Source organism: Diceros bicornis, chromosome 8, assembly GCF_020826845.1.
Source record: "Diceros bicornis minor isolate mBicDic1 chromosome 8, mDicBic1.mat.cur, whole genome shotgun sequence".
NCBI lineage: Eukaryota > Metazoa > Chordata > Mammalia > Perissodactyla > Rhinocerotidae > Diceros > Diceros bicornis.
The window spans coordinates 39,109,929-39,135,629 of record NC_080747.1 but is presented as its reverse complement, the minus strand read 5'-3'; the positions used below and the strand labels follow the sequence as shown (position 1 = coordinate 39,135,629).

At 38.2% G+C, this 25,701-nt stretch overlaps 1 protein-coding gene across 1 annotated transcript in view; it reads left to right on the top strand.

Moving 5' to 3' along the window:
• Positions 1-25,701, top strand: part of CORIN (corin, serine peptidase) — a 217,346-nt gene that overhangs the window by 173,744 nt on the left and 17,901 nt on the right. The window contains 6 exon segments of the mRNA XM_058547003.1: positions 3,217-3,330; positions 5,162-5,272; positions 6,612-6,741; positions 22,592-22,708; positions 25,085-25,134; positions 25,290-25,464. Of these exon segments, the coding sequence (XP_058402986.1) occupies positions 3,217-3,330; positions 5,162-5,272; positions 6,612-6,741; positions 22,592-22,708; positions 25,085-25,134; positions 25,290-25,464 (697 nt within the window).

The following is a 25,701-nucleotide window of genomic DNA, read 5'->3' as shown; positions in this document are numbered from 1 at the left end:
CTTAGGAATTGGGATGACTGCTGAGACTTTCTAGTTGAAGATGCGAGCCCTACGACCTGTTCTGGAGTTGCTGCGCCTAACAGTCAGGCCTGGAGTCCAGTGGGGAGGCAGGTCCTCTGTTTGGGCTGCCACCACAGGTGCTGGGGCAGAGACCTCTGTGGCTGTTCTTAGAGACTGGGGCTCCATTGCCCAGAGTCACATGCTCTGGGGGGGCCTTCACATCTGCTAGGCCTCAGCCTCACTGCTACAGCTGCTGTGATCCGCTCCAAGGTCGCATCCACAGCCACTTCCTGGGACAGGTGCTGGCCCATGGTGGCTAGATCCAGACCATTCCAGATTCTGCCAGCTCCAGGACCCAGAATCACCTTGCTCCCTTCCCCATGTGACCAGCTCCTCCTTGAAGATATTTTTATTTCATGTAGCTCAAATTAGCAGATCTAGTGAGCAGAGCTACTCACCCTATATTTGCATAACTGAAAGATTCTTATAGTACAAGAAGCATCTGCTTTAGGGTGGTTTGCTCTCTTTACCTATAATGTCAACTTTTTGGTAGAGAAAAAATGTGCTCCAGTTAGGGTGAGACCTGCCGTCACAGAGTTTTTGTGAAAACGAGAGAGAAAGTGAAGAACCTGGCAGAATGCTTAGCATAATTAGGGTGGCAAACCATCCCTGTTTGCCCGAGACTGAGGGGTAGTCTTAGAACGAGGGACTTTTAGTGCTCAAACCTGGAAAGTCCCAGGCAAACCGGCACAAGTTGGTCACTTCAGCAACACACCCTGGCCTCCGTGAGTGGGCTTTGTCATTATCTTCGTGCTGGGGTGGTTGTTATTCTGACATCAACAATTATTTGGTTTCATAACCTACAGCTGCATTAAACATCCCATCCCATCCATACCTGCTTTTAATTTTTAATGAAGTGATACCCTTTTCCTTTTAAAGCATAAACTTAAAACATAATTATACCAAAAATGTCACTCAGAGAGTGGTTTCTTCACAAAATAATGATACTATCTTCCATGTGACTGTCTTGACCTTTTCATCCTCCTTCATTTATGCTCACCATAACTCCACAAAGGAGGTATGAGGCCACACAAACTTTTATTAGAAAATAGAAGATACAGAAGAGCAAATTAATGCATGTAGAGTACTCACTTAATCTTTATAGCAACCCTATATAGCAGGCATTGTCATTATTATTTTAGAGATATGGAAACTAAAGGTCAGAGAAGTTAAGTAACTTATATTCGGTCACACAGCTAGTGAGATTTGGAGCTATGATTTAAATCCAGTGTCTGACGCTAAAGCTGTGCTTCCCTCGCTCTTACCCCTCCTGCACACTGTGCGTTCTCATTTTACAGAGCACTGCAACTAAAGACTCACACCTGGAACCCAACTCCATCTTTCTCTGTAAGGCTAGATTTGGAGCAATTTATTTGTTTTCTCTAAATCTCAGTTTCCTCACTTATAAGAAGTGATCTTAATACTGACTTGAAGAATTAAAACTTGTATCTTGAATGTGGATTTGTAGTGGATAGTAAATGTTATCTCTTATTATTACCATTGCTATTTGTGAGGCTGCAGGCCTTATGTCCCAGACGATCTACGTTTGTAGTCTTCCATCAGCTCATTCCAAATGTCCAAGTTCTTCTTGGTACTCTTAGGGAGGGTACCTTGTGAACAGTCGGAAAGACTCGCGCTGTTTTCTCTCATCCTCTACCGCAAGATGTGTGGTTTGGAGCTGGGTAGGCACTGTGGGATGTCTGACCTCTGTCTTCATCTTCCTTGCTCTCTGGTAGGAGAGCAAGGCACCGTGCCATTTGGCAGGAGCTGGGCTGTGGAGGGCAGACTTCGGGCTCCTTCTCAAATCTCCAGGGACCCAAGGGACTATCATTGTCAGAAAATCCCAGATAATGTCTGTATCCTCTGCTAGCTGAAAGCTCCAAATTATATCCCCATGAGTTCCTAGAGTAGATGTCCCTGGGCCTAAGACCATTCCAGCTATATGGCTCTCACTATTTATTTCCTATATCTTTGAATGGTGAAACAACGTAAATCTAATTTTAGCTCACAGTAAAAAGGTCTCTTCTGATGACTTATTTTGATAACTGGTTTCAATGAGAATTTTGAAAAAAGCAGATTTTTTCTTTTAATGGGTTCCAAGAAACCTGAGTCAATCATCTACAAAATTCTATTTGTACTAGGTCAGATGAGAAATAGCATTTTTTCGGAAACTCCTTATTTGATGACTGCTTTGCATTTCACTCACCTTAAACTAAATTATCTTTTTCTTGGGACCAAGAAACTTTTTGTTTCTCACACAAATAAAGTTCCATTTAAAATACACACATGTTGAGGGCCTGCCATGGGCTAGCTGATGTTCTAGGCAGGGGGGTGAAGAGCACCCAAAGATGGATGCTGTATGGTCTCTTCCTTCACGCACCTCACAGCCTGGTGAGGGCCACGGAGCCAACTGGAGTAACGAGAACACATTAGACTCTTGGCCTGTTTTAGTAGATGTAGGAAATGCACTGCATTTGAATCAAATAGCATTTATTAAGTTCATCACGTTCTTGCTATTTCATTGGCAAATTCAAGTTAAGTTCAAGTTCAAGCTTATAGTCTTGATCTTGTGCAAATTACGTTCGTTTCTCATATTAATTGATAAAGTTTCTACCCTTAGATCTCTGACTATACTACTAACGTAATGGTTTTCATACCTGGCTCTTAAACTAGTTTTGTAGGTATTTGACATAGAAAGAGCCTCTTTTGCTAAACACACAGATGGCCTCTCCATTTGTTGACTGAAATTACATTTTGAGATAATATGCATTTAGATCACTAAGTCTTGGCACATTTGCCTAAAAGCATAACTCATCATTTTATAGAGGACTCTTATGTGCTGGCAAATTGACTCAGAAAGCAAAAGGAATAGCTAAAGATGAACATTAATGTGTAATTGCTTTTGCATTTTTTCCCATTTCCCATATGTCACTTTTGATCTTCTCTTAGGAGAGCTGTACTATTTATATTGCAGTATGGAGATTATGGAGTACTTATACTTTCTAAATTACATTTTCCATGGGATACAGGAGTCAAAACTCTTTAAGAAAACAGAAATCATGCCTTTATGTTGTAATTTTTCTTCATTGCTTGATCAAATTCATCGTTATTTTCACCTCCACATCTCTTGCAAATAATCTTTTCTTCTGTTTCCAGGCTGTGAAGAGAGAGATCTTTGGGAATGTCCATCCGATAAACAATGTTTGAAGCCCACAGTCATCTGTGATGGGTTCCCAGACTGCCCTGAAAACATGGATGAAAAAAACTGCTGTAAGTGATGGCATGAATTGGTTAACAGAACATTTTTATTTTAAACACTAATTACTTCTCATTTTGAATGTAAGCCAGAAATTTGGAAATATGTATCAAAAGCTTTTCATATGTTCAGACCTTTTGACCAAAACCCCACTTGTAAAAATATACGCCAAGAAGACAATCAAGCGTGTGTTAAAATATTTGCCCAATGATATTATTCTAGCATTATTTATTATATGGAAAAAATTAAAACACCCCAAATATCCCAAAATAGGGGGCATTAAATACAACCACAAAATGAAATAATATGTAAACATTAAAAATCAAATTAGAAGACTAATTACTCCTGGGTTCATTACATATCATTAGGTGAATAAAACAAAATATAAAGTATTAGATGTACTATTGTCCTGAGGTTTGAAGGTACATATACTTACATATAGACAAAGATCAGAAGGTCATAATAAAAAGTTTACAATTATAATCCCTAGATGGTGGGATTAGTAAGTTTTTGTGCTTTTCTATCTTTTCTACATTTTCTAAATGAATGGCCAGTAGTTTTAGAATCAGAAAAAAATATATATCTCCTAAAATGTTTTACCTACTAGTAACAGAAAGCCCGACTCAAACTGACTTAAAACAATGAAGACATTTATTATCTTTTATTATTGTCTATATCACATATGACTTACCATAGAAAAAGTCAATGTAGGTTGGATCTTGAGGCTGGATGTGGGAGTTCAGTACTTTTTCTGTGATTCTTTAGTTTGGCTTGACCTCTGGCTGGCTCCCCTCAGGGTCAAAAGATGGTTGCCAAGAGCACTGGGCTGCCATGCTTTTTTTCCTTGATCATATCTAGTTGGAAGGAGCAAGAACCTCGCCATCATCTCTGGAACACCACTCAGGGATTCATTGAGATGGTCTAACTTTGAGAAGGGTCCCAGCTAGAATTCAAGAGCCTTTGTGTAAATTAGAAAAGACAAGACCTAAACAGCTGAATCGCAAAAAGAAGCGCCCCATAGGGACAACCAGTTAGAAAAAGATGCTGTTTCCTCCAGACCGCCCCTGTCCCAGGCAGGGGCACATGGCCTGGCCAGCAGGCTTTGGGCAGGAACTATTTTGCAAAGCACAACCCACAAAACCACACACCAAGACCCTGATCTTGGATTGTGTGTTTACTCCTGGACTAATAATTATATTCAGAAAAAAATAATTATAGTCAGAAAAATGCCATGTTCCACTTGAACTAATCAGGATCTTTCTCTGGAGCTGGAGTGAGGGGCCTGAACAAAATCAGGTTCCCTTAAAAAAGGAGGAAGAAAGGAAATGGGTGCTAGGCAGGCAATCGAGGAGTTTCACTATAATTTAAAAAAACCCAGCAGGGAGTTAGTATATGACTCAGAGAATCATTTAATAGTAGAGATTTAAAAAAACCCAATGTATTATCCATAACTGTGGACAGAGCTTGTTTTCATCCTGTGGTGACTTCAGTCTGCTCCTCCCCAGTGCTCTGCACACGCCACTTCAGATTTTAACCCTGTTCTCTAATCTTTGGGATTTCTGTCGCTCTGGGTACCACTTTCTAAATCTTGTTGTTAGAACTAGAGAATCTAATCACTTGGAGATAGTAATTCTGTTTCAGTGCTACTATTTGTATGTATCAACATCTAGGAAATGAGATTTTATCAATTCTGTTATTCTGGCTTGACACCTGTTTGGAGGCCTTGGTGACCACATCTTTTCTTCCTTCCATGCTCCTGCCAGCAAATGATAATGCGCATGTTAGTGATAATCACATTCGCTTCTAAAACGTTTCTGTCTTCTTGCTTCTTGTTCCCTGTGCCAGCGTTTTGCCGAGATGATGAACTAGAATGCGCAAACCATGAGTGTGTGTCGCGGGACCGGTGGTGTGATGGTGAAGCCGACTGCTTAGACAGTTCAGACGAATGGGACTGTGGTAAGCTGCTTGTTCCTGCCATCTGCTGTGCACTCTAATGCCTGCCAGCCATCTAAGTGAAATGAAGCCTAAATGGCTTCAAGGATTTTACTAACCAAGTTCATCTGTTTTGCTTTACTATTATAACAGCTGACAGTGGTGATTCATATATATTATTTCCAACTCACAAAAAACTTCCCCCAAGTTACTTTTTTATTTGAAATATCTATATTATATGTAAAAACTTTTGGCTTCAAATTGTTAGAACCATATAACTGTTAGAATAAAATTTTTAAACTCTTTTATCATCCAGCTTCAACAATTATCAATAGTCTGTCATTCTTGTATTGGTGACACCTCCTGGAATAGGATGTCAAAGTGGCCCTTCCATCTTCCCTATACTCTTGCTCCAGATGGGACTTTTAACTGTCTACTCCTTTACGTGAATAGGACTTAAAGGCATCTCCCACCAGTACCACCAATGTTGCAGTTTGTAATCTTGAGTTGGATTAATTCTATCATCCCATCCTCATCACTCCTTCCATTCACTTGGCTCTTATTCCAGTCCTTTGCATCATCTGGCCAAATTATGATTATCATGTTGTGTTGTGGTTAATTGTGCAGTGGTTCACAAATGATCTGTGATTTATTAAGAAGTGCAGAGGATGCTATTTTATAAAATAGGAATTAGTGCACATACCAAATTAATCCAAAAATAACATCACTCTCACACACTTGCATGCTCATATGCTCTCTTCAAAGGAAATGATATGAATGAAGTTACAACCAGCTCCTTATAATTATGCAAATCATTGGGTAAACTCAGAGGAATGGGCCCTGCCTCTGGCCATCTCTAACTCACAAAAAGTTAAGAACTGTCTGTCTCTTTCACTAGAATTGTGGTTCTTTGAGAGCAGAGAACATTTCTAATTCATTTTTTTAGTAGTCCATCACACTGAGAGCAGTTGTTTGCACAGGGTAGATACTTACCAAATGGTTCTTAACTAAAATAAATAAAAATGAAGATATGTAAGTGAAGCAAAGTTATGTAAAGTTATCATCTGTTTTCATGAGAAGGAATTATTTTTGCTGAGGAAGATTCACCCTGAGCTAACATCTGTTGCCAATCTTCCTCTTTTTGCTTGAGGAAGATTGTCCCTGAGCTAATATCTGTGCCACTTTTCCTCTATTTTGTATGTGGGTCACTGCCACAGCACGGCTGATGAGTGGTGCAGGTCCACACCCGGAAACTGATCGTGGGCTGCCCAGGTGGAGCGCGCCAAACTTAACCACTAGGCAACTGGGCCAGTCCTGAGAAGAAATGTTTTTAATTATGGTTTCCTCCTCTTTTTTTTCTCAGTGACCCTCTCTAAAAACGTGAACTCCTCTTCATTCCTGACTGCGCACAGATCTGCCACAGAACGCCACGTGTGTGCTGATGGCTGGCAGGAGACATTGAGTCAGCTGGCCTGCAAGCAGATGGGTTTAGGGTAAGGTCAGTAGTTTGTAGCACTGATGAATTTCTCAGAGGGCTTCGTGGAACTTGGCAATAATATCTTCCTTACGCATGCGGAGTGAGTTAGTCCTCTCAAGCAGAGCCCTCCAAAGCATGGGAAATGAATCAGGTGAGAGGACTGCCTTTAATTACGGGCACCTGCTCTGAAGAGCATGGGTTGAAAACCTACTTTGATGAAGTCTCTAAAAGTAAATGAAGTAATTGTATTTTAAGTACTTCTGAAATGAAATGCTTTCATTATTTGTAAAAGCGTTAAGATGGTTTCCTCCGAGGAACCTGGTTGGGAAAATCTCACAATTTTCCCCCAAGAGGTTATTAAAAATTCCTTTTAAGCAACACACATTTTTTAATAAGTTGAGAAATAGAACTTGAAGTTGCTGGTATTTCGATTTACCTTAAGTAATGCAGGAAATGTAAAACAGGAAATAGTTCGCCGTTTTTGCTCCTTAGTAGAACGAAAAGGCGCTTATTCTGGCTTTGATACAAATACACTGACATTGATACTTGAATACTTGCTCTTTTGTGGGGTTTTCTTTTTCAGTTCTATCAGGGATGGAAAGCAATAATTGAAGAAACTTAGAATATATATGAGTGTGTGTGTGTATATACACACACATATATATTTTTACCGCTGAGGTATGTGAGATTTGGGGGGAATGTAGAGATGGGAGAAATAAAAGATAAAAGAATTTTAAAATTCTAGAATAAAAAATTGAGTGAATGGCATTTCCCAGGATTCCACTGAGCAAACTTGAAACAATTTTACAATAATAAGCCATCCAATTGTGGGATAGCAACTAGTAGCACATTTTTGTTATCCTGGTTTGAAGAATTATGTAAATCCCTGCATCTTCAGCCCATTTTTCCCAGGTAAACACCCCCATGTTTGGAAAATTGAGTAACTGATGCTAATCTGTAATAAAAGAACTTTAAACTTTGCCAGAGTGGAAAAATTATATTTGCCAAGATCCATCAAATTATACTTCATTTTCACAACTTCCTTATTGTGTCTAAATGAAATGGGATATGACTGTGATCAGAGATAAATGAAAAGCCTTTTGAATGAGCTTTATTTTCCTCTCACCAAGACACAAGGTTATTTCTTAATATGAAAACTTGATTACATGACAGATAACTCCACTGAGAGTTCTGGGGGAAAGTCGGAGCTACAAAGATTTTACAACCAGAAAAATTCATTTGGCAAGCCACTCTATTCTATTGCAAATAAAAGGGATCTTGTTTTAAATATTCTACTTTATATTTCTTCAAATTTTTTGCATATTGGATTCTAAATTTTTTATTGTGGTAAAATACATACAACATAAAATTTACCATTTTAACCATTTTAAAGTGTACAGTTCAGTGGCATTTAGTATATTCACAGTGTTGTGCAACCATTACCATTATCTGGCTTCTTTCACTTAGTATAATGTTTTTATGCATCCAGGTATCAGTACTTCATTCCTGTTTGTGGTGCAATAATATTCCTTTGCATGGATATACCACATTTTAAAAATCTATTCATCCATTGTTAGACATTTCAGTGATTTTCTCCTTTGGCTATTGTGTGCATATTGGATTTTTGAAAAAATTTCTTTACTCCATTTTTTCCATTTCCTTATCATAGTGGGAAAATGCCAGTTTAGATGTTTTTGGATATTTAAAATCTAAATTTATATTTATATTTTTTTAAAGATAACTTTATTTTATGGAAGGGCTAGAAAAATCTGAGAGAGCAGTATGTGTGGAAAACCATAACCATTATTTGACTGAGTTAATGGGTAAGTAGTGATAAGTCTTCCAAGGGAATGAGTAGGGAAGATAATCTTAGTATTTTTGTACTTTTTTATTGCCTTCAAGTTTACTCTTCAGTTTACATGGGTGCCTCATGAATTGACAGAAATCTAGAGAGCCAGGCTGGGCAGGAATGAAGATAATGGGCAAGATGAGGACAAATTCCTGCCCTGGGATTGGGCTGCTTGGGAAGCTGCTCTGTTATCCGGTTCCTGGAGAACAGCTGCTGTGCTGCACATCCACACTTCTGCCACTGGTACCTCAAACTCTAAGTAACCTTACACCCTTGAGTCATTTCTTCCAGATTCAAAGTCCCTAACAGGAGGGTCCGTCTGGCCACAACTGGCCATTGAGCTACTCTCCAGCCGCCAGAGGGAAGGGAAAGGGAATAGCTGTCCTTATTTAGCTTCTGGAGTGAAGTGTCCATTACACTGGCCTGCTTTTATACCTTCAAACATATCGTGCATCAGACACTTGAAGTTTAAAAACAATCCCAACTAGTTCTATTCAGTGTCTCCCTCCCATTGTTTTTTGAGTATCTGCTAATGGGCCTTGTACTTGAATAGGCATTGTGTGGTGGATGTAAAGGTGAATAACATCACCAAAGAGCTTATACTGTAGTGGAGAAGACATGTGAGTGAACAACCAAGAACACAAAGTTAGAAAAAAATTCCAGACTTTCTGTCATCTGAGAGCGGTTCCTTTATAGCATAGCACATGACATGCCTATTAAAATTGTATAAGAAAAATATTCAACTGTAATATTATCTTGATACTATAATATAAATTCATTAAATCATTCATTTCTTCATTCCCTAAACATTTATAGAGAAAAACATTGTAGTATAGTGTCCAAAGCTAACACAGTCTAACTCCAAATAGGTTGCTCATCTACTTGAGGGAGTACATTTTGGAGCTGGTTCATCAAAAATGCAGGACTACACCAACCTACGTTTTGCAGAGATTCTACTGAAATGCTTTCATGATACAGGCAGTTGATTAAAAACACCTGCACTTCGAGCTTTTCAGACCCAAATTACGCCATCCATGTCTAATAGCACAAACGCTAGGCTCTCAACTAAATGCTTGTCCGAATGAGAAGATTCAGAGTTCTTTGTTGAATCTGAAAAACTTTTTACCCCATCTGCATGAATCTCTAGAGTTTACCCCAGCTTGGAAATATGATGACTATTTGATTAGACAAGGGTATAAATCAAACCCCTAAATTCTCATGACAGTATATTGACTTTGCTACCTGCGCATCCAGTATCAAAAACATATGGACGTTTATTTAATCAGAATTTAGACTGCCCTCTAATACTTGCCAAATGCTCAGTTGAGATATATGGTATTTGAGGAAGTTGGTCTAAGGGAATGTGACTCTTTGTGTCTCTTGGCTTCGCAAGCTTTATCTCTATATAAAGTTAGATCATCTGGAAATAGGCTGTACTATTTTGGCAAAAATTCCTTTATGGAATTAGTTGCAATTTGATTTTATGCCTTAATCTTTTAGAGTTGGTCAGTAGAAGAAAAATTCTTCTGAAGAATGTTTCTGTGTCTTGGGCAAAACCACAAAGACAGAGTCTATTATATTACCTAAGAGTCCCTGATATAAGGATTTACGTTGTAATTTTCTCCTAAAGTGTACTCCCAGGAAAAAGTTTCTAACTTCAGATTTCATTTGTCGTGTAAGAACTATTTGATCCAAGATGGTTTCCTTGTTGATTGACTTCCATGAAGCACGAAGACAGGTTCAGTCTTCTGTAGTAGTAAATCTAGTCCAGATTGCTACTCTTACATATGGAAACCATGGAAAAGAAGCTCAAAACCTTGAAGTAATTTTTAAAAATTACAATATAATTCATATACCATAAAACTCACTCTTTAAAAGTGTACAAATCAGTTGGTTTTAGTATATTCACAAAGTTGTGCAATCATCACCACTGTCTGATTCCAGAAAATTTTCATCACTTGGAAAAGAAACTCCATGCTCATTAGCAGTCACTCCCCATTTCTCCTTCCCCAAACCCATGACAAACACTAATTTGCTTTCTGTGTCTATGGATTTGTCATTGTGCACATTTCACATAAATAGAATCATACAATGTGTGCCTTTTTTGTCTGGCTTCTTTCACTTAGCATAATATTTTCAGGGTTCATCCATGTTGTAGTATGTATCAGTACTTCATTCCTGTTTATGGCTGAATAATATTTCATTGTGTAGATATAACCACATTTTGATTATCCGTTAATCAATTGATGGACTTTTGGGTTGTTTCCATTTTTTGGCTCTTATGAAAATGCTGCTATGAACACTCATATACAAGTTTTTATGTGAACATATGTTTTCAATTCTCTCGGGTGTATACTTAGGACTAGAATGACTGGGTCAAATGATAACTCTATGTTTAATTTTTTGAAGAACTGACAAATTGTTTTCCAAAGGGGCTACACCATTTTATACTCCCACCAGCAATGCATGAGAATTCCAATTTCTCCATATTCTCACCAACATTTGGTACTGTTCATTTTTTTGATTGTAGCCATTATCTGCCTAAAAGGGATCACTCTGGTTGTTATATTGAGAATAGGCTGTAGGAGGGCAAGGACAGAAGCAGGAAGACTACTCAAAGGTCATCAAAGTAATGCAAGTGAGAGATTTTGGTGACTCAGATCACTAAGGTAGCAGAGGACATGGTGATAAATGGTTTGATTCTGAGTATATTGTAAAAGTAGAGCCAACAGGACTTCCTGACAGATTTGATGTTGATTGGGGGTTGAGAAGAGTTAACAAAGAGAAGAGTCAAGAATGACTTAAAGGTTTTTGGTGGGAACAACTGGAAAGATGGGATTACGATAAACTGTGATGGGTAAGGCTGTAGATAGACCGAATTGGGGAGAAAGATCGGTTCTGTTTCGGACATATTAAGTTTGGGATGTCTGTTAGACATCTAAATGGAGATGTTTATAAGGCTCAAGTATGGTGTTTATTAGAGAGGTCTGGGCTGGATAAATATATTTGGGAATCACCTGAATACAGATAACATATAGATTTATGGGACTGGGTGGCATAACCAAAAAAGTGAGTATAGATAGAGAAGATAATGTAGGACTGAACACTAGCATTAAGAGGATGGGAGAAGAGAAGTAGAAAGTCAATGGAGATGAAAAATAGCAACCAGTGGGATGGGAGTATATGATATCTTGGAAACCAAGTGAAGAAAATGTCTCAAGGAAGAGGTGATGGTCAGTTATATCAAATGCTGCTGAGAAGTCAAATAAAATGAGGACTGAAAACTGACTATTGGTTTCAGCAATGTGTATGTCATTGACATGAGCAGTTTCAGTGGAGTGAGGGGGCAAAAGCCCAAGAGATGGTGGGAAAAGAGAAATAAAAGGTAGTAAGTATAGAACTATTTTGAGGAATTTTGCTGCAAAGAGGAGCAAAGAAATATGGGCAGGGGCTGGTCGGGGTAATAGGGTTAGAAGATGTTTGGTGCCTTCATGTCCCTAGAAGTTCTCACTATCGCATGGCTGAATTCCCAAAAGAGCCCTACCTGCCATAGTACGAACATCATATTCAATTGCTATAGACTTAATGTTTATGTCCCCCCTCCAAAGTTGTATGGTAAATCCTAACCCCCAATGTGATGGTGTTTGGAGGTGGGGCCTTTGAGAGGTGATTAGGTCATGAGAGTAGAGCCCTCATGACCTCTTTTATAAGGGATTAGTGCCCTTATAGAAGATGGCCACCTATGACTGAGGATCTTGGCCTTCACCAGACACCAAATCTGCCAGTGCCTTGATCTTGGACTTCCCAGCCTCCGGAACTGTGGGAAATAAATTCTATTGTTTATAAGCCATACAGTCTATGGTAATTTGTTACAGAAGCCTGAATAGACTAAGACAGAAATAAATCACTTTCTGTCAAAAGTCTTCTTTCATTGCATGTATTTTTTTTAACCAAATAAGTTTGAACTATTTTCCCCAATTGGTGGGCTCACCATAAACCAGTTCATCTTTATTCAACTTCATAGCCCTTTATATGTTCCTTCTCTTTCCAGACTGGCTTGTTTTTTATCTGTGTTCTGTGGGCACGTACCTTCCTGTTTCTGCCTCTGTGTCCATATATGCATAATTTTCTACACTTCCTATCTACATCCTTCCGGGCCTCACTCAAGCCTCATGACTTCTATGGAGGCTTTCTCATCTCCTTGATCTTTTTACCCCCTGTACTGGCTGTGGTACTTAAAAATAGGTACTACACAATCTACACAATTTCCCTCTTAGTTCTACAGTTCCATGTGTCATTTGTTTTTTTTTTTTTTTTGATTCTTCATCTTATTTCTCAGAATAGGTTATACAAAATACTAATGGCTAACCTTAGTTGTGTGCCAGGCTGTTCTGAGTACTTGATATGTATTATCTCAATTTATCCACATTACAATCCAGTAAGATAAGTAGTGTTGTTATTTCTACTTTAAGTATGAGGAAACAGAGGCTTACAGAGATCAAGGAACTTTGCTAGGTCACAGAAAAATACAGAGCCAGGATGCAAGTTCAAGCAAGGACAAGGGGCCTCTTGGGTACTAGGAGTAGGTCCCTTATGGCACCCATTTATTCAATAAACATGACCTGCTTGATGTGGCCAACAAGCTTCTTAAACATAAATCCTTTTTACTGTTGCTTTACATGGGAATTTTGTGGCAAGTCTTAATACCACCTTGTGATCTTATCATTGTAGGATTTTTAAATAGATAGCAGTGAGGAGGTGGGGGAAATTCACCATGCAGGACCACAATCCAAGTGTTTTCAATTTTTGAAAAGTCGCTTATAGTAATAAGTAGATGCTTGGCATATTCTAAGTAGAAGTCAGCTGAAGCAGATCCATGAAGTGTTATTTTCTTTCACATAGCAGCTTCGTAGCTTTTCTGGCAGACATGTAGCTTGGGCATGAGGAATTAACTTCTTGCCCATTTCCAAGAAGCTGCTGGTTAAATTACTGTCTGGATGAGAAGAAAATCATAGAGTCCAATGTGTGGGTATAGTGTTTCCTGCAACATGCTATTCTGGGTGTGAAGGAGAAGAATCATTTTCCTGAAAAAGTGCTACATCCTAAAGGAAGAAGAAATGTTTTTTTAAGTTCTTCCATGAGACCATAAGATATGAGGCCTTAATAAACAAAGCAAGGTAAGTCTACCAGTTGTCTCAAGACCATTTTCATATGATCACTAACAGCAAGCTCTGCCAAGAATTTGGATATTTGTTAGCAAACTGAATCTCAAACTGTATCAGTTGAGTTAATGAATGATTTATGAAATTAAATGGAAACTTCTCAGTGGTGCAGAGAAATTCACCATTATTAATTGGAATGGAACTATGCAGGAGTTTTTGAATTAATTTGAATTCTGATTAAACTTGAATTAATTTGATTTTTTTTTTTACTCTCTTACATTCCATTTTGTGGTAAAAAAAATTCGTCATTAAAAAATGGATTCACATCCTGATTTATAAAATCAAAGATGGTTTCCATGGGTTCTTCAAAATTGCGCACTGTCAACACCCAGCTTTTAGCCAAAAATATTGGGGCTAATTGTGAGCAAGAAGATTCTGGGATGAGAAGAATCAATCTCCATAAAGTCTCTGGGGGCATAAGATTCCCCAGTCATCATAATGAATATAGCATTGCCATTGGACGTAAATGTGAATGGCTCCTGGGTAAATAAGAACATGATTTACAACTTGAGCCATCCGTCAGGAATTGACCAAGGAGGCTGTGTTATTTCTGTTAGAAGTTCTTATATGGCAGCTTCCTCCTTTTGGAACCACACCAGGAGACTCCTGGTGATGACTTAACTTCTGATCTAGTATCTTCTTCATGTTTTTTTGAAACCCACTGGAATTTGGCTTGCTTTTACCTCCAAGACAGGACTGATAGACAGCAGTCATATTATCTACATGCCAAATCCACTGGTCTTTTCTTATTATTTATATAAATAGCTTGGGCTCAAAATCCAATTTCTTACTCTGACTTCTAAGACACTGCATAATCTGGCCAGCTTCTGTCTCTGACCCAATAACCTAGCAGTCTCCACTTGTCCACTAAACTCTAGACACATTGACCTTATTACTGATGTTCAAACACTACAAGCTTATTCCCAGCTCAGGAGCTTTGTCTTCACTGGTCCTTTTGCTTGGAATGTTGGCCTCTAGACTTTTACAAGATGCCTCTATCTCATCATTCATGTTTCAGCTCAAATATCAACTACTTAGAAAGGCCTTCCTTGACAACCCTCGTGGAAGCAGCTTTGACCCTCACCAAGTCACTCTCTATTTGCTTACTTTGTCTTCTTCAAAGTAACGATCAGTATCAGCAATTATTTTTTCACGTTTTTATAATTTGTTCCTCTCACTAAAATAATGGCTCTTTGAGGGAGGGACTCTATCTGATACAACACCCATGTGTTATCTCCGTTTCCATTCCACCTTATTAACCCCTAATTGTCAGTTTTAATCCTTGTCCATCTGACTGTGTCATTTGTTTAAATTCTGCCAGAGTAATGTTCCTTCTGAGATCCAACTCACTTTACAGCAATATCAGCTTGAACACTCGCTGATTGACCCATTGTGTTATTCATAAACATAAGCCAAGTCTAATTTCTACCCAGTCTTTTACCCTTCCTACATCTTCCAAAAACTAACAAAGGAACATGTAGAATCTTGACTCTGAGGCACAATTATCTTTTGAACTAAAAAATCCCAATTAAAATCACCTGTACCAGACATTTATTGTGCTGCTTCCCTGCATTCCTCCCTTCCTTTGGGACTTGCATCCCTTCCATTTGGGCACTTGCTTCACTTCCCATTATGTCCTTGGGGTCCAAATGGGAGCTTCCGTCTTTGTACATGACCCACTCTTCTTGGCCCCAGTAGGGGGGTAGTGTAGGTACCAAGCTGGACCCGTTAAAGGACCTCACTTCCAGGCCACATTGATTGGATTTGAGATACTTAAAATTCTTCAACAAGATTTGTTTTAAGCGGACCTGGGAAAGAAGACTTCTTTCCTTTTTGGTCACAAAGATGAATGGGTTTGAGTTTAGGGCTGCAGGAGCCTGTCCTTTGGCTTTTGGAAAAGTCACTGGAGACAATAAAACCACTCTCCCATCTCCTCCCCCACCTCCCCAAAGAAGGAAGTGGAGATAATAGATGGCAAGTCCTGAGGGTCCTTGGTTCCTGGCACCAGCCGTCCTGAAGACCATCCATATCCCTTTAGTGATTGATTCCATTTCTACTTTTTGATATTCCAGTGCTATTTTAGGTACTAACATGCTGACATTTTTGTTAGTGTAATACTGTTAACTGAAATTTTTTTAAATCTCCGAAGTTTGGATAATTCTATCTTGTAATATACCCAGAGAGTCATATTCTGCCTTAAAAATTTGAATTGAATAAAGGTGCATTTTCTATACTCCTATAATCCTCAAGAAGAGAAAGAAAAGGCCAATTGACAAAGCAAAGCTTCTCTTAGAAAAATAAATTCTACTGTGGTTTTGCAGTCTTTCTGAATTAGTGGAATAAAAAAAGTCATATTGTAATTGAAACTGGTAATCTCTAGTGTTACACTGATGAACTGAAATAAGGTAAAGACAAATAGGAAACACTTTCTTTGAAACTAAACTCAAGTTGCTGTCTATAAAATGTTGAGTGTCTCTTTCTTAAAAATAAAAAAATAATTGTTCCAAAAAATTTCCTCCAAGTTATGAAAAAAGAGATTGGAATTTTTGAAGATAAAATAACCAAAAGGATATAGTTGGACTAGTGTAGGTTCTGAAAGAGGTGGATCTTTCGCTCAAAACTATACTTACAACTCGGCACCATTTACTCAGCTTGTTTTATGAGATTGAATTTTGTAAATGATCAAATGATATTTTAATTTAAAAATTTTGATTAATTTTTTCCACTTTTAATAAAATGTTTATTTTAAATAATACTTTATTTTTATTAATTTTATTTTCTAATTTATATTTGAATGATAAAGTTTGTTCAATAGTTATATTTTATAAATTTATATTTTAATTCATGTTATACTTTTAATTTTATATTGGAGATGAATTAAATATTTAGTTTCACTGATTTTTTTATTTTATGAAGTGTTAGCACTATGCAATTTAATTTTATAATCCATAACTTCCTCCTCTTCTTGCTTTGAGATAGTTTTTGTCACTTGTACCTACGGATCATTGCCTAATACGGTTATTATTCTCTCCTTCTGAGATAAACGAATAAAATTATATATTTTCAGTTAAGATTGCAATAAAAATATGTTTTTAAATACTGAGTTCACTGGAAAAATAAACTCAGACTTTATGCTTTCCTTTAAACATTTCTATTGATGGGAGTTTTGCTGAATAAAGCATAAGCTGAGCTATCTAACCAGATGAATGATTCTATTGTAGGGTTCATTCGTGTTTTGTCTGAAACCTATTATGCCTTTCTGTCAAAATTTCCAGGTCACTCTTCTACTTGAGAAAATAATTTAACTAGCTTTTAATATTAATATGTCTACTCTATAGGAACCAAACAGAGATAATAATATGACAAGATTCAAGAAAAGATTTTTAAAATCAGATACTAAATGTCTAGTGGAAATGTTCCAAGTTCTGAACAGGATACTTAGAATTGCAAATAATGTATCTTGTCCACTACACAAGGCATTTGTATTTCAAAACTAATTGTCGGGCCGGCCCCGTGGCTTAGCGGTTAAGTGTGCGCGCTCCGCTACTGGCGGCCGGGGTTCAGAACCCCGGGCGCACACCGATGCACCACTTCTCTGGCCATGTTGAGGCCATGTCCCACATACAGCAACTAGAAGGATGTGCAGCTATGACATCCAACTATCTACTGGGGCTTTGGGGAAAAAAAAGGAGAAGGATTGGCAATAGATGTTAGCTCAGAGCCGGTCTTCCTCAGCAAAAAGAGGAGGATTAGCATGGATGTTAGCTCAGGGCTGATCTTCCTCACACACACACAAAAAAGTTATTTAAGACTAATTGTCAATACTGAGGTTGAATACTCAAATTATTTTTCCCCAGTAATAGATACAATAGAACAAGCCTTGTCCTTCTGCTGAAATGTGTAATGTGTCTAGGTAATTCCCACACTGCTCTCTTGCTGTCAAAACTAAAGAAGCCCTTGGCTTTTGGGGATTTGTGCTGACCTTTATTTTTTAAGTCAGCAGCCCAACATAATTATAACACAAGCATGCGATGCCTTATTACTAAACACCAAGTGACTTGATGAGAGTGGGACAAGGATAGGCCAAATTGTCTAGAGATCCGATTGTTCCCCTAAGCCTTGAAATACATAATTCCTTTCAGAATGTCAAGATGTTTCAGAATTCTGGTTAAATTCTGTCTTCTCATTTTAGTGTGCATGAGTGTGGGGAGTTATACATTTTTTATATGTGTCTTAGAGCCACACAATTCAAGAAGCAAATTTGAGTGAAATCCTTTCGCTTCTCTGTGCAGTACTGCCTTAGACCCAGAGCAGAGGGGCCTTGCCATGGGCCCCAGGATTTAGAGCAGTGGTTCTCAACCAGGGGTGACTTTGTCCCTAGGGGGTATTTGGAAATGTCTGTAGACATTTTTGATTGTCAATACAGGAGTGGTGGGGCGTTACTAGCATCTAGTGGGTAGAAGCCAGGGATAATGCAAAACATCCTACAATGCACAGGACAGCCCCACATAGCAAATAATTATCTGGTATAAAATGTCAATAGTGCCAAGGGTGAGAAACCCTGATTTAGAGGGACCACTCTGGCCCCACGGGTCAAGGAGTCTGTCAGCCAAGGAGTTATGCTCACCTGGATCCTGGTCTCTATTCTAGAGCAATGTTTTCAAAGTGTGGTCCCAGACCAGCAACATTAGCATCACTTGGGATCTTGCTAGAAAGGCAACTTATTGGGCCCCATCTCGGACTTACTGTATCAGGGAATCTGGAGATGGGGCCAACAGTCTTTGTTGTAATTCATCCTCCAGGTGATTCTGATGAATGCTAAAGTTTGAAAACCAGTGTTCTAGAAAGTCCAAGAATCCTGTTTTTGAACCTAAAAGATATGTTTGTCAAGATGGGAAGATAGAATCCATTTCCTTTAACAGCTTGTTAACCTGACTTTTAACATGTAAGTGCGTGGACATATGGCACGTGGGCCTCCACTTGGCCTCTTGCTCTAGGCCCCACGAATGTTTGGGATGGGTCTATATCTGTGTCTCAGTTTTCTCAGGCTTTCAAATGAAGGCACTGGATTAGATCATTGCTTCAATTTCCTTCTCTGTGTATGATTTCATGGCTGCTATAGAGGCATTTGAGTTTGGCTGCATTCCCTGCATAGACTCCCTTAGGATACAGTGACTGATGCTTAATCACTGGCAAAACGTTGTTTGCTCTTTGGCTCTCTACCCAACAGGATTTGTTTAATTTGTCTCTTGATATAATATGGAAAAAGATATTGTCAAGTGCATTACCAATTGTCAAACAAAATTTGGGCAGCTATTAAGTTCGAGATACTTTTTAATAGTATGATTTACATCATATACATAGTTATAAAAATTAAATAATACAGACACACATATTCTTGATGAGTTTGTAAATTGGCATTACTCTTTGAAGGGGAAACTCATGCTACTACTCAAAAATTTAAATTTTGATTTGATAATTTTATTTTTAGGAATTTGTTTTACTTGTGCATGTAGGCAAAGGTGAACAGCTAAGGGTGTTAACTGCTGCTTTTTTGTTATAGCCAAAAATTGGATACAACCTACATGTGCATCAATAGTGGACTGGTTAAGTAAACGTATGCACATCCATATAATGGAACACTATGCAGCTGTGAAAAGATCATGGTGTGCGCTGTTAATGAAGAAGGGCCAAATAAATGTTCAACGTGTTAGGAGTGGTACTTTGGCATCAGACCATAGAGATTCAAGTGCCAGCTCTGTGTGACCATAGGCAAATTACTTATTCTCTCTTTGCCTCAAATTTTAGTCTCCAAAATGGAGAATAATAATAAAGCATACTTTGCAAAGTTGTTGAGATGTTTAAATAAAATAGAAAGAGTTAGTCTTTTAGTGCTTGGGATATAGAAAATAGTTAACAAATGTTAACTATTGTTGTGGAAAGACTTCCAAGATAAATCATTAAATGAAAATATCATCAACACCACACAGAACAATGTGTATAGACTGAAAAAAGAGGGGTATTTATACATGGATTATAGAAAAAGCTTGGCAAAGATACTCAAATGCTCTAAATTAGGGTTTATGCCATTTGGTTTGAAATCAAATGATTAAACTCAAATGGTTGTTTCTATACATCTGGGATGGGAAGAATATTTTTTCATTGTATAATTTTTGTTATTTTTTCCATGCATAAGTATTACTTTTGTAATTTTTTTTTGTGAGGAAGATCAGCCCTGAGCTAACATCCGTGCCAATCCCCCTCTTTTTTTGCTGAGGAAGACTGGCCCTGGGCTAACATCCGTGCCCATCTTCCTCTACTTTATATGGGATGCTGCCACAGCATGGCCTGACAAGCAGTGCATCAGTGCATGCCCGGGATCCGAACCCGGGCCACCAGCAGCGGAGCGCATGCACTTAACTGCTACGCCATGGGGCTGGCCCCTACTTTTATAATTTTAAAAATTATTTAAAGAAAAGATAAGAAAAATTGAGATCACACAGATGCTCAGGTTCTGTATAATGGCAGAAATAGAACCACATGGAGTCACTGATATTTTTTTAAAGGACCATAGGGTGACGCTTCTAGTGCTGAAGGATTTATTTTTGTGCATGAGAAGCATGCTAGTGTTTAAGAATTTCACAGAAAACTAATTTTTATAGTGATGCTCCCCTCTTCTTGATGACGAATTTCTTAGATTTTCCACTTGATGTAACAGAGATTCAGGCTAGATTGCCTTTCTTGTTGGAGGCTAATGAATGAAATCCAGAAATGTCCCATGTGCTATGCTCAGTGGAGCCCTTCCTGGAGGTAACTGAAGGGCCCTTGTTGGTTGAAAGATTGCAGTGTCCTTTGCAATGATCTTTCTATCCAGCATCAGTACAAATCCTACGCTGAAGTGTCCTCCTCATGCAAGTCCCCTGTTGCCCTATGAATATCTGCCTAAAGAATGATTTCATTAAACAAGAAATCTGAAGCTGATCTTCCTTTGGCTTTTTGCCGGTAAAATGCCTGCATTTAGGAGACCACAGGCGATTCTATTGCAGCAAGTAATTTTCAAGACGCAGGTATCAAGAGAAACACCACGAGTGATATGTGTGGCTGCTGACTTTTATACTTTCCATCCCGCTGTGCCTCCACATACAGCACTTGTGGGATTGATAGAAAAGCCAGACTATCATTTTGGTCGAGGAAAAGAAAAATTCTCATTTTGCAGTAGGTTTTGTCAAGTCTTCAATAATCTAACAGTTCATTCAAGTTTCTAAATAAATTTAAATCTTTTGCAACTCTTCTTAAAGTGCAGTCAGGGTTTATGCCATTTGTTTTAAGATCAAAGGATTAGAATTCACTCATTATTAAGGACTCTGTTTTATTTTTAATCTTTGGCTGTTATTCTATCAAGTGTTCTCTTTAGAGGGTTTTTCTCTTTTTAAAAGCAAGAGGATTGGGGAAGGTTTTTGTTTCTTTTATTCTCTATTATGTGATTACAGTAGATTTTAAATAATTAATAATCAGGTAAAATGATCATTTTTCTTTCAATGCCACTGAATCTAACTTTTCTTCCCTTCCTGTGCCCCCCACTTTTTTGCAAAAAAAAAAAGGCATCCCGTTATTGAAAAAGAAAGTCACTAAGCATGCAGGCTTGATCCTACCACAACTTCAAGATTTCCAGGTTCATTGGAACTTTCACTGCTGCTTGCCATTCTTCTAAGTTGTCTTTGATGTGTTTCTCCAAACACTTCCACCGGGGAACAATTCCATATAACGTCACTTCCCTTGCCGTCATGCACCCCTGCCACTCCCCAGCTTTCATCAGAGGAGCTCACCTCCTACTTTTAAAGAAAAGAGGAGACTATCTGTCTCTTGATGAATTCTTTCCCCCCTCCAACTCCAACAAAGTGCCTGCTTCCTTTTCTCCTACTTCCTTCCAGTTTCAGAAAAAGTTCTCCTTCCTCCTATCTAAAACTAATTCCTCTACCTCTTCTACCCATGATAGCATCAGGTGACAAAAATCCAGAAGATTTTATTCGAACATAGACTGTCTAAATAAACCAACTTATTTCATGAAGAATAGGATATTTTACATAAAAATCAAAATACTTTTGAAATCTAAGGTTTTAAATCTTGGATACAGTGTAACCATATTCATTTGAACAATTAAATGAGACATACACAGGAAATATTGGTGAAGGTTGAGTGAGAATATAGGTAAAGAGCAAAATAATGTTGTCTAACTCCCATCTCTATTTTCCAGAGTCCTTAATTTTTAGTGCATAAAGATTTTGCAGGTTGTTGAAAAAATTCCACTTTCAGTTTTATACTGTCTACACAGACACTAAATGGCCATTGAGTCTCTTTATCGTTTACTTTGTTTTAAGGTATTGCTATATTGCAGGATTACAGTGGTCAAGAAAAGAGGAGGAAAAACCCAAGCTAGATAAATTTTATTTTACTTTTGATCCGTGCTAAAGTTGCTCTTGTTTTTTAGATACTGGAAATTTTACATCATATACGTTAGAATTCTAGCACCATATGAAGTTCAAATATGTGTCAGCAGAGAGAATGACTAAAACAGCTGTAAAAATTTGGATCTTTATTGCTTCAGGATACTTTTAGTAACTTTCCCTCTTCCTGACCACATTCCATGCCAAATTTCTGATACAAATCCCCCTCTTGAAATATCGACTTATGATGTAATGTTTCTTTTTGAAAGAGAACGAGTGCTAAATAATGATATCGCCTGGTCGAAGGTCGTTGTACTTTGAATGTTTATCTGGTATTTGCCCTTCTGTCAGAGAGCCATCTGTGACCGAATTGATAGAGGAGCAGGAGCAAGACCAGCAGTGGCTGACGTTACACTCCAACTGGGAGAGTCTCAATGGGACCACTTTGCATGAACTACTGGTCAAAGGGTAAGACACCCTTCGCGGGAGCTGTGTAGGGGAGATTATGGAGCAAAGTTTATCATCAGGGCCCTTCTGTTTCTAATTTAAAATAAACCAAATTTGTCACATCAATAAAGAGCTTCCATAGAATGGCTATTGACCTTTATGTTTAACACTGTTTACTTTTATTTCTTCTTTCTAGACAGATTTTTTTTTTTCTCTTGGCTAATTATGTTTTCTTCAATGATGATTACAGAAATTATCATAGTGAAGGAGGAGGAACTGGGTTCTAATCTTGGAGTTTTTTCATATCCTATTTGAAATAAATTCTCATGTCTGCACTTCCTGCAGATGCTACGTGGAGCTAGTTAACACAGGGAATTGAAGTAATGGCAACTGATAAAACTTGAGAGTCTGAGAAAAAAATGGACACAAATGAAATTATAATCAAGTCGTCTTGAAAGTACACTTCTGAAAATTTCCCCTAAAGAATCACAGCATCTTAAACAGGGCTGCCTCCTTTGTCTAAGGGTAGGGGTGCAGGAGAAAGATAAATTGAGGGAATTATTAACCCTTACTTAGTGCTTATTACGTTATAGGGACACAGCTATAGAATATTTAAATAACTTGCTCAAAACTCATAGCCCACAGATGGTAAGTGATAGCCTTTCAACTGAAACCAAGTTTATCTGACTCCAAAGCTTTTAATAAGTGCTAGAGAAAGCACCTCTTAAGAATTCCAAAGAAGAAAACTAAAGGTGGGCTATTTCCCTGTGGAATGTCTTGACATTTTCCCCGTAGACCAAACTCTACAGCCAAATTTCTGAAAATTTGTCAACTGAAGTACTTCCTCCAAAACAATGACCTGAACCTTTCAACAGAGTGATTTGTTTCCCCAAACTGGGAATGCCAGAAAAGCCCTTTCAGGTCAAATAAATAAATTAAATAACTCATTCTAAATTGGGCATTGGTAGAACTGGTTCTAGTCCTGCTTACTAACTAGATATGTGATCTTATATAACCAGAGTTTCCTGTGAGATAAAGAGCTGGGACAGATGGTCTTTGGTGTCTTTTCCCGTTCCTGCAAGCTATGATTTTGGGATCTAACAAATAACTAATTATTGAGTCTCTCTTCTATGCCAGGTTCAGTGCTAATCTCTGAGGGGCTGTAGAAGCGAATGAGGGGACAAGGGCCCTGGTCTCAAGGAACATATTTGTATAGACAGAGAGACCATAAGCTAGTAAACAAAATGAATTTCAGACATTTGGAAGTGCTACAAAGAAATCAAGGGTAAAGAAGTAGTGTAAGGAGGAGATATGACTTCAGGTTGTGGGAAGGCAAAAAGCAAACATTTTTCTGTTTTGTATAATTTATTGTATACAAATAATTAAACATATCCCCATGCAATTTTAGCAAGAAATAAAAATACAGTAAATATTCAAAAAGGAATGTGGAAATGACATATCATATTTAGGGATGGATTTTTTTTTTTTTCTTTAGAGATCTAGCTTTCTAAGCACATGACAATATTTTTGACAGTCTCAAAGTGTTTTTTGTCTTTTAAATTTATACTATAAATAAATGCTTCATGGTTGGAAGATAAATTTGCAAGTAAAACTTAATGTATCCTAAACTGAATTCTCTTGTACAGCCACATTGATAGATGATTAAACATGGCCCGAGTTCTTACCTTCAAAGGTTAACTCAGATTTTCAGAAATTTCTGCCTTTGTGAACCCACGCTTCCTGTAAGTTCTACCTACTAGTTCTGATCCTGCCATCTAGAGTTTCATGGAATAAATTTAACGCCCCCCGTCAGCTAATCATAGATCCACCGTTTAACATCAAAAGTCTTGGCAAGATTCTTTTCCAGTCTAAATATTCAGTTCCTTTATCTGTTCTCTGACTTTTTGAAGTAATATTTTATTTCTCTCAAACTATTTCTCAACTTCTTTTGGACATACACGCTGTCTCCATAAGCATAACAATATGACATGCTCCCTCCTCACCACAGATTCTAAGAAGCAACCCAGTTCCCTCCCCTTTCCTCTCTCTACCTTGAGAGTCATGATTTGAACCAATATTCTGGGTAGTACCACCAGCCAAGATGATGTGGGAAACTTTGCTAACAGTAGTTTCTCTTCCCACAGATGTGAAATTATATTATATTGATATTAAATAAACTAAAAAAAAAAGTACACATCCTTCGTATCCCCCCACCCCTGAGGTGATATCTGACCACAGCTCTGCCTTGACAATTCCTGCACTCAGTATAATCATTGCTCAACGAATACAGCCACTGGTAACAGTTGAATCTATGTATTGCTTTTCACTGGTAAAGTGGTTGAAGTGAACGATAAATATGTAGCTTAATGTTATGCCATTTTATGTTTCCAAATCTAGGCAGTCTTGTCACAGCAGAAGTAAGATTTCTCTTCTGTGTACTAAACAAGGTGAGAGAATGAGAGGTGGAGCAATGGGGTACAAACTTCGTGTAACCAGATTGGCTCAGGGGGAAAATAATCACTGTACATGACAGCAAAGATCCAAGCATCCAGCTGGGGGATTTGGAGGTAAGTCATACACTGTCTTTCCTGCTCCTTGGCAGATTGTGGGCGCCGCCCTGCTGCCCGAATGAACAAGAGGATCCTTGGGGGTCGGACGAGTCGCCCTGGAAGGTGGCCATGGCAGTGTTCCCTGCAGAGTGAGCCTAGTGGACACATTTGTGGCTGTGTCCTCATTGCCAAGAAATGGGTTCTGACGGTCGCCCACTGCTTCGAGGGGTAAGCTGCACCTTTTCTTTTTTGCTTTGCCTGAATCCGATCATTTTGTCACTTGGGCATTCTTAGTGGCATATGTAATTCTGTGATGCCATTTCATTCCAAAAGTCACAGTTGATCTACTTCCTGGGCCTTTATCTGCTTAGATTTTTCTACCCTCAGTGTTGCCATCCTGTGTATGTGCTGCTCATTTATTGACAATGGATGTATATTGCTTATGATTTACATCCTAAAGTGGGA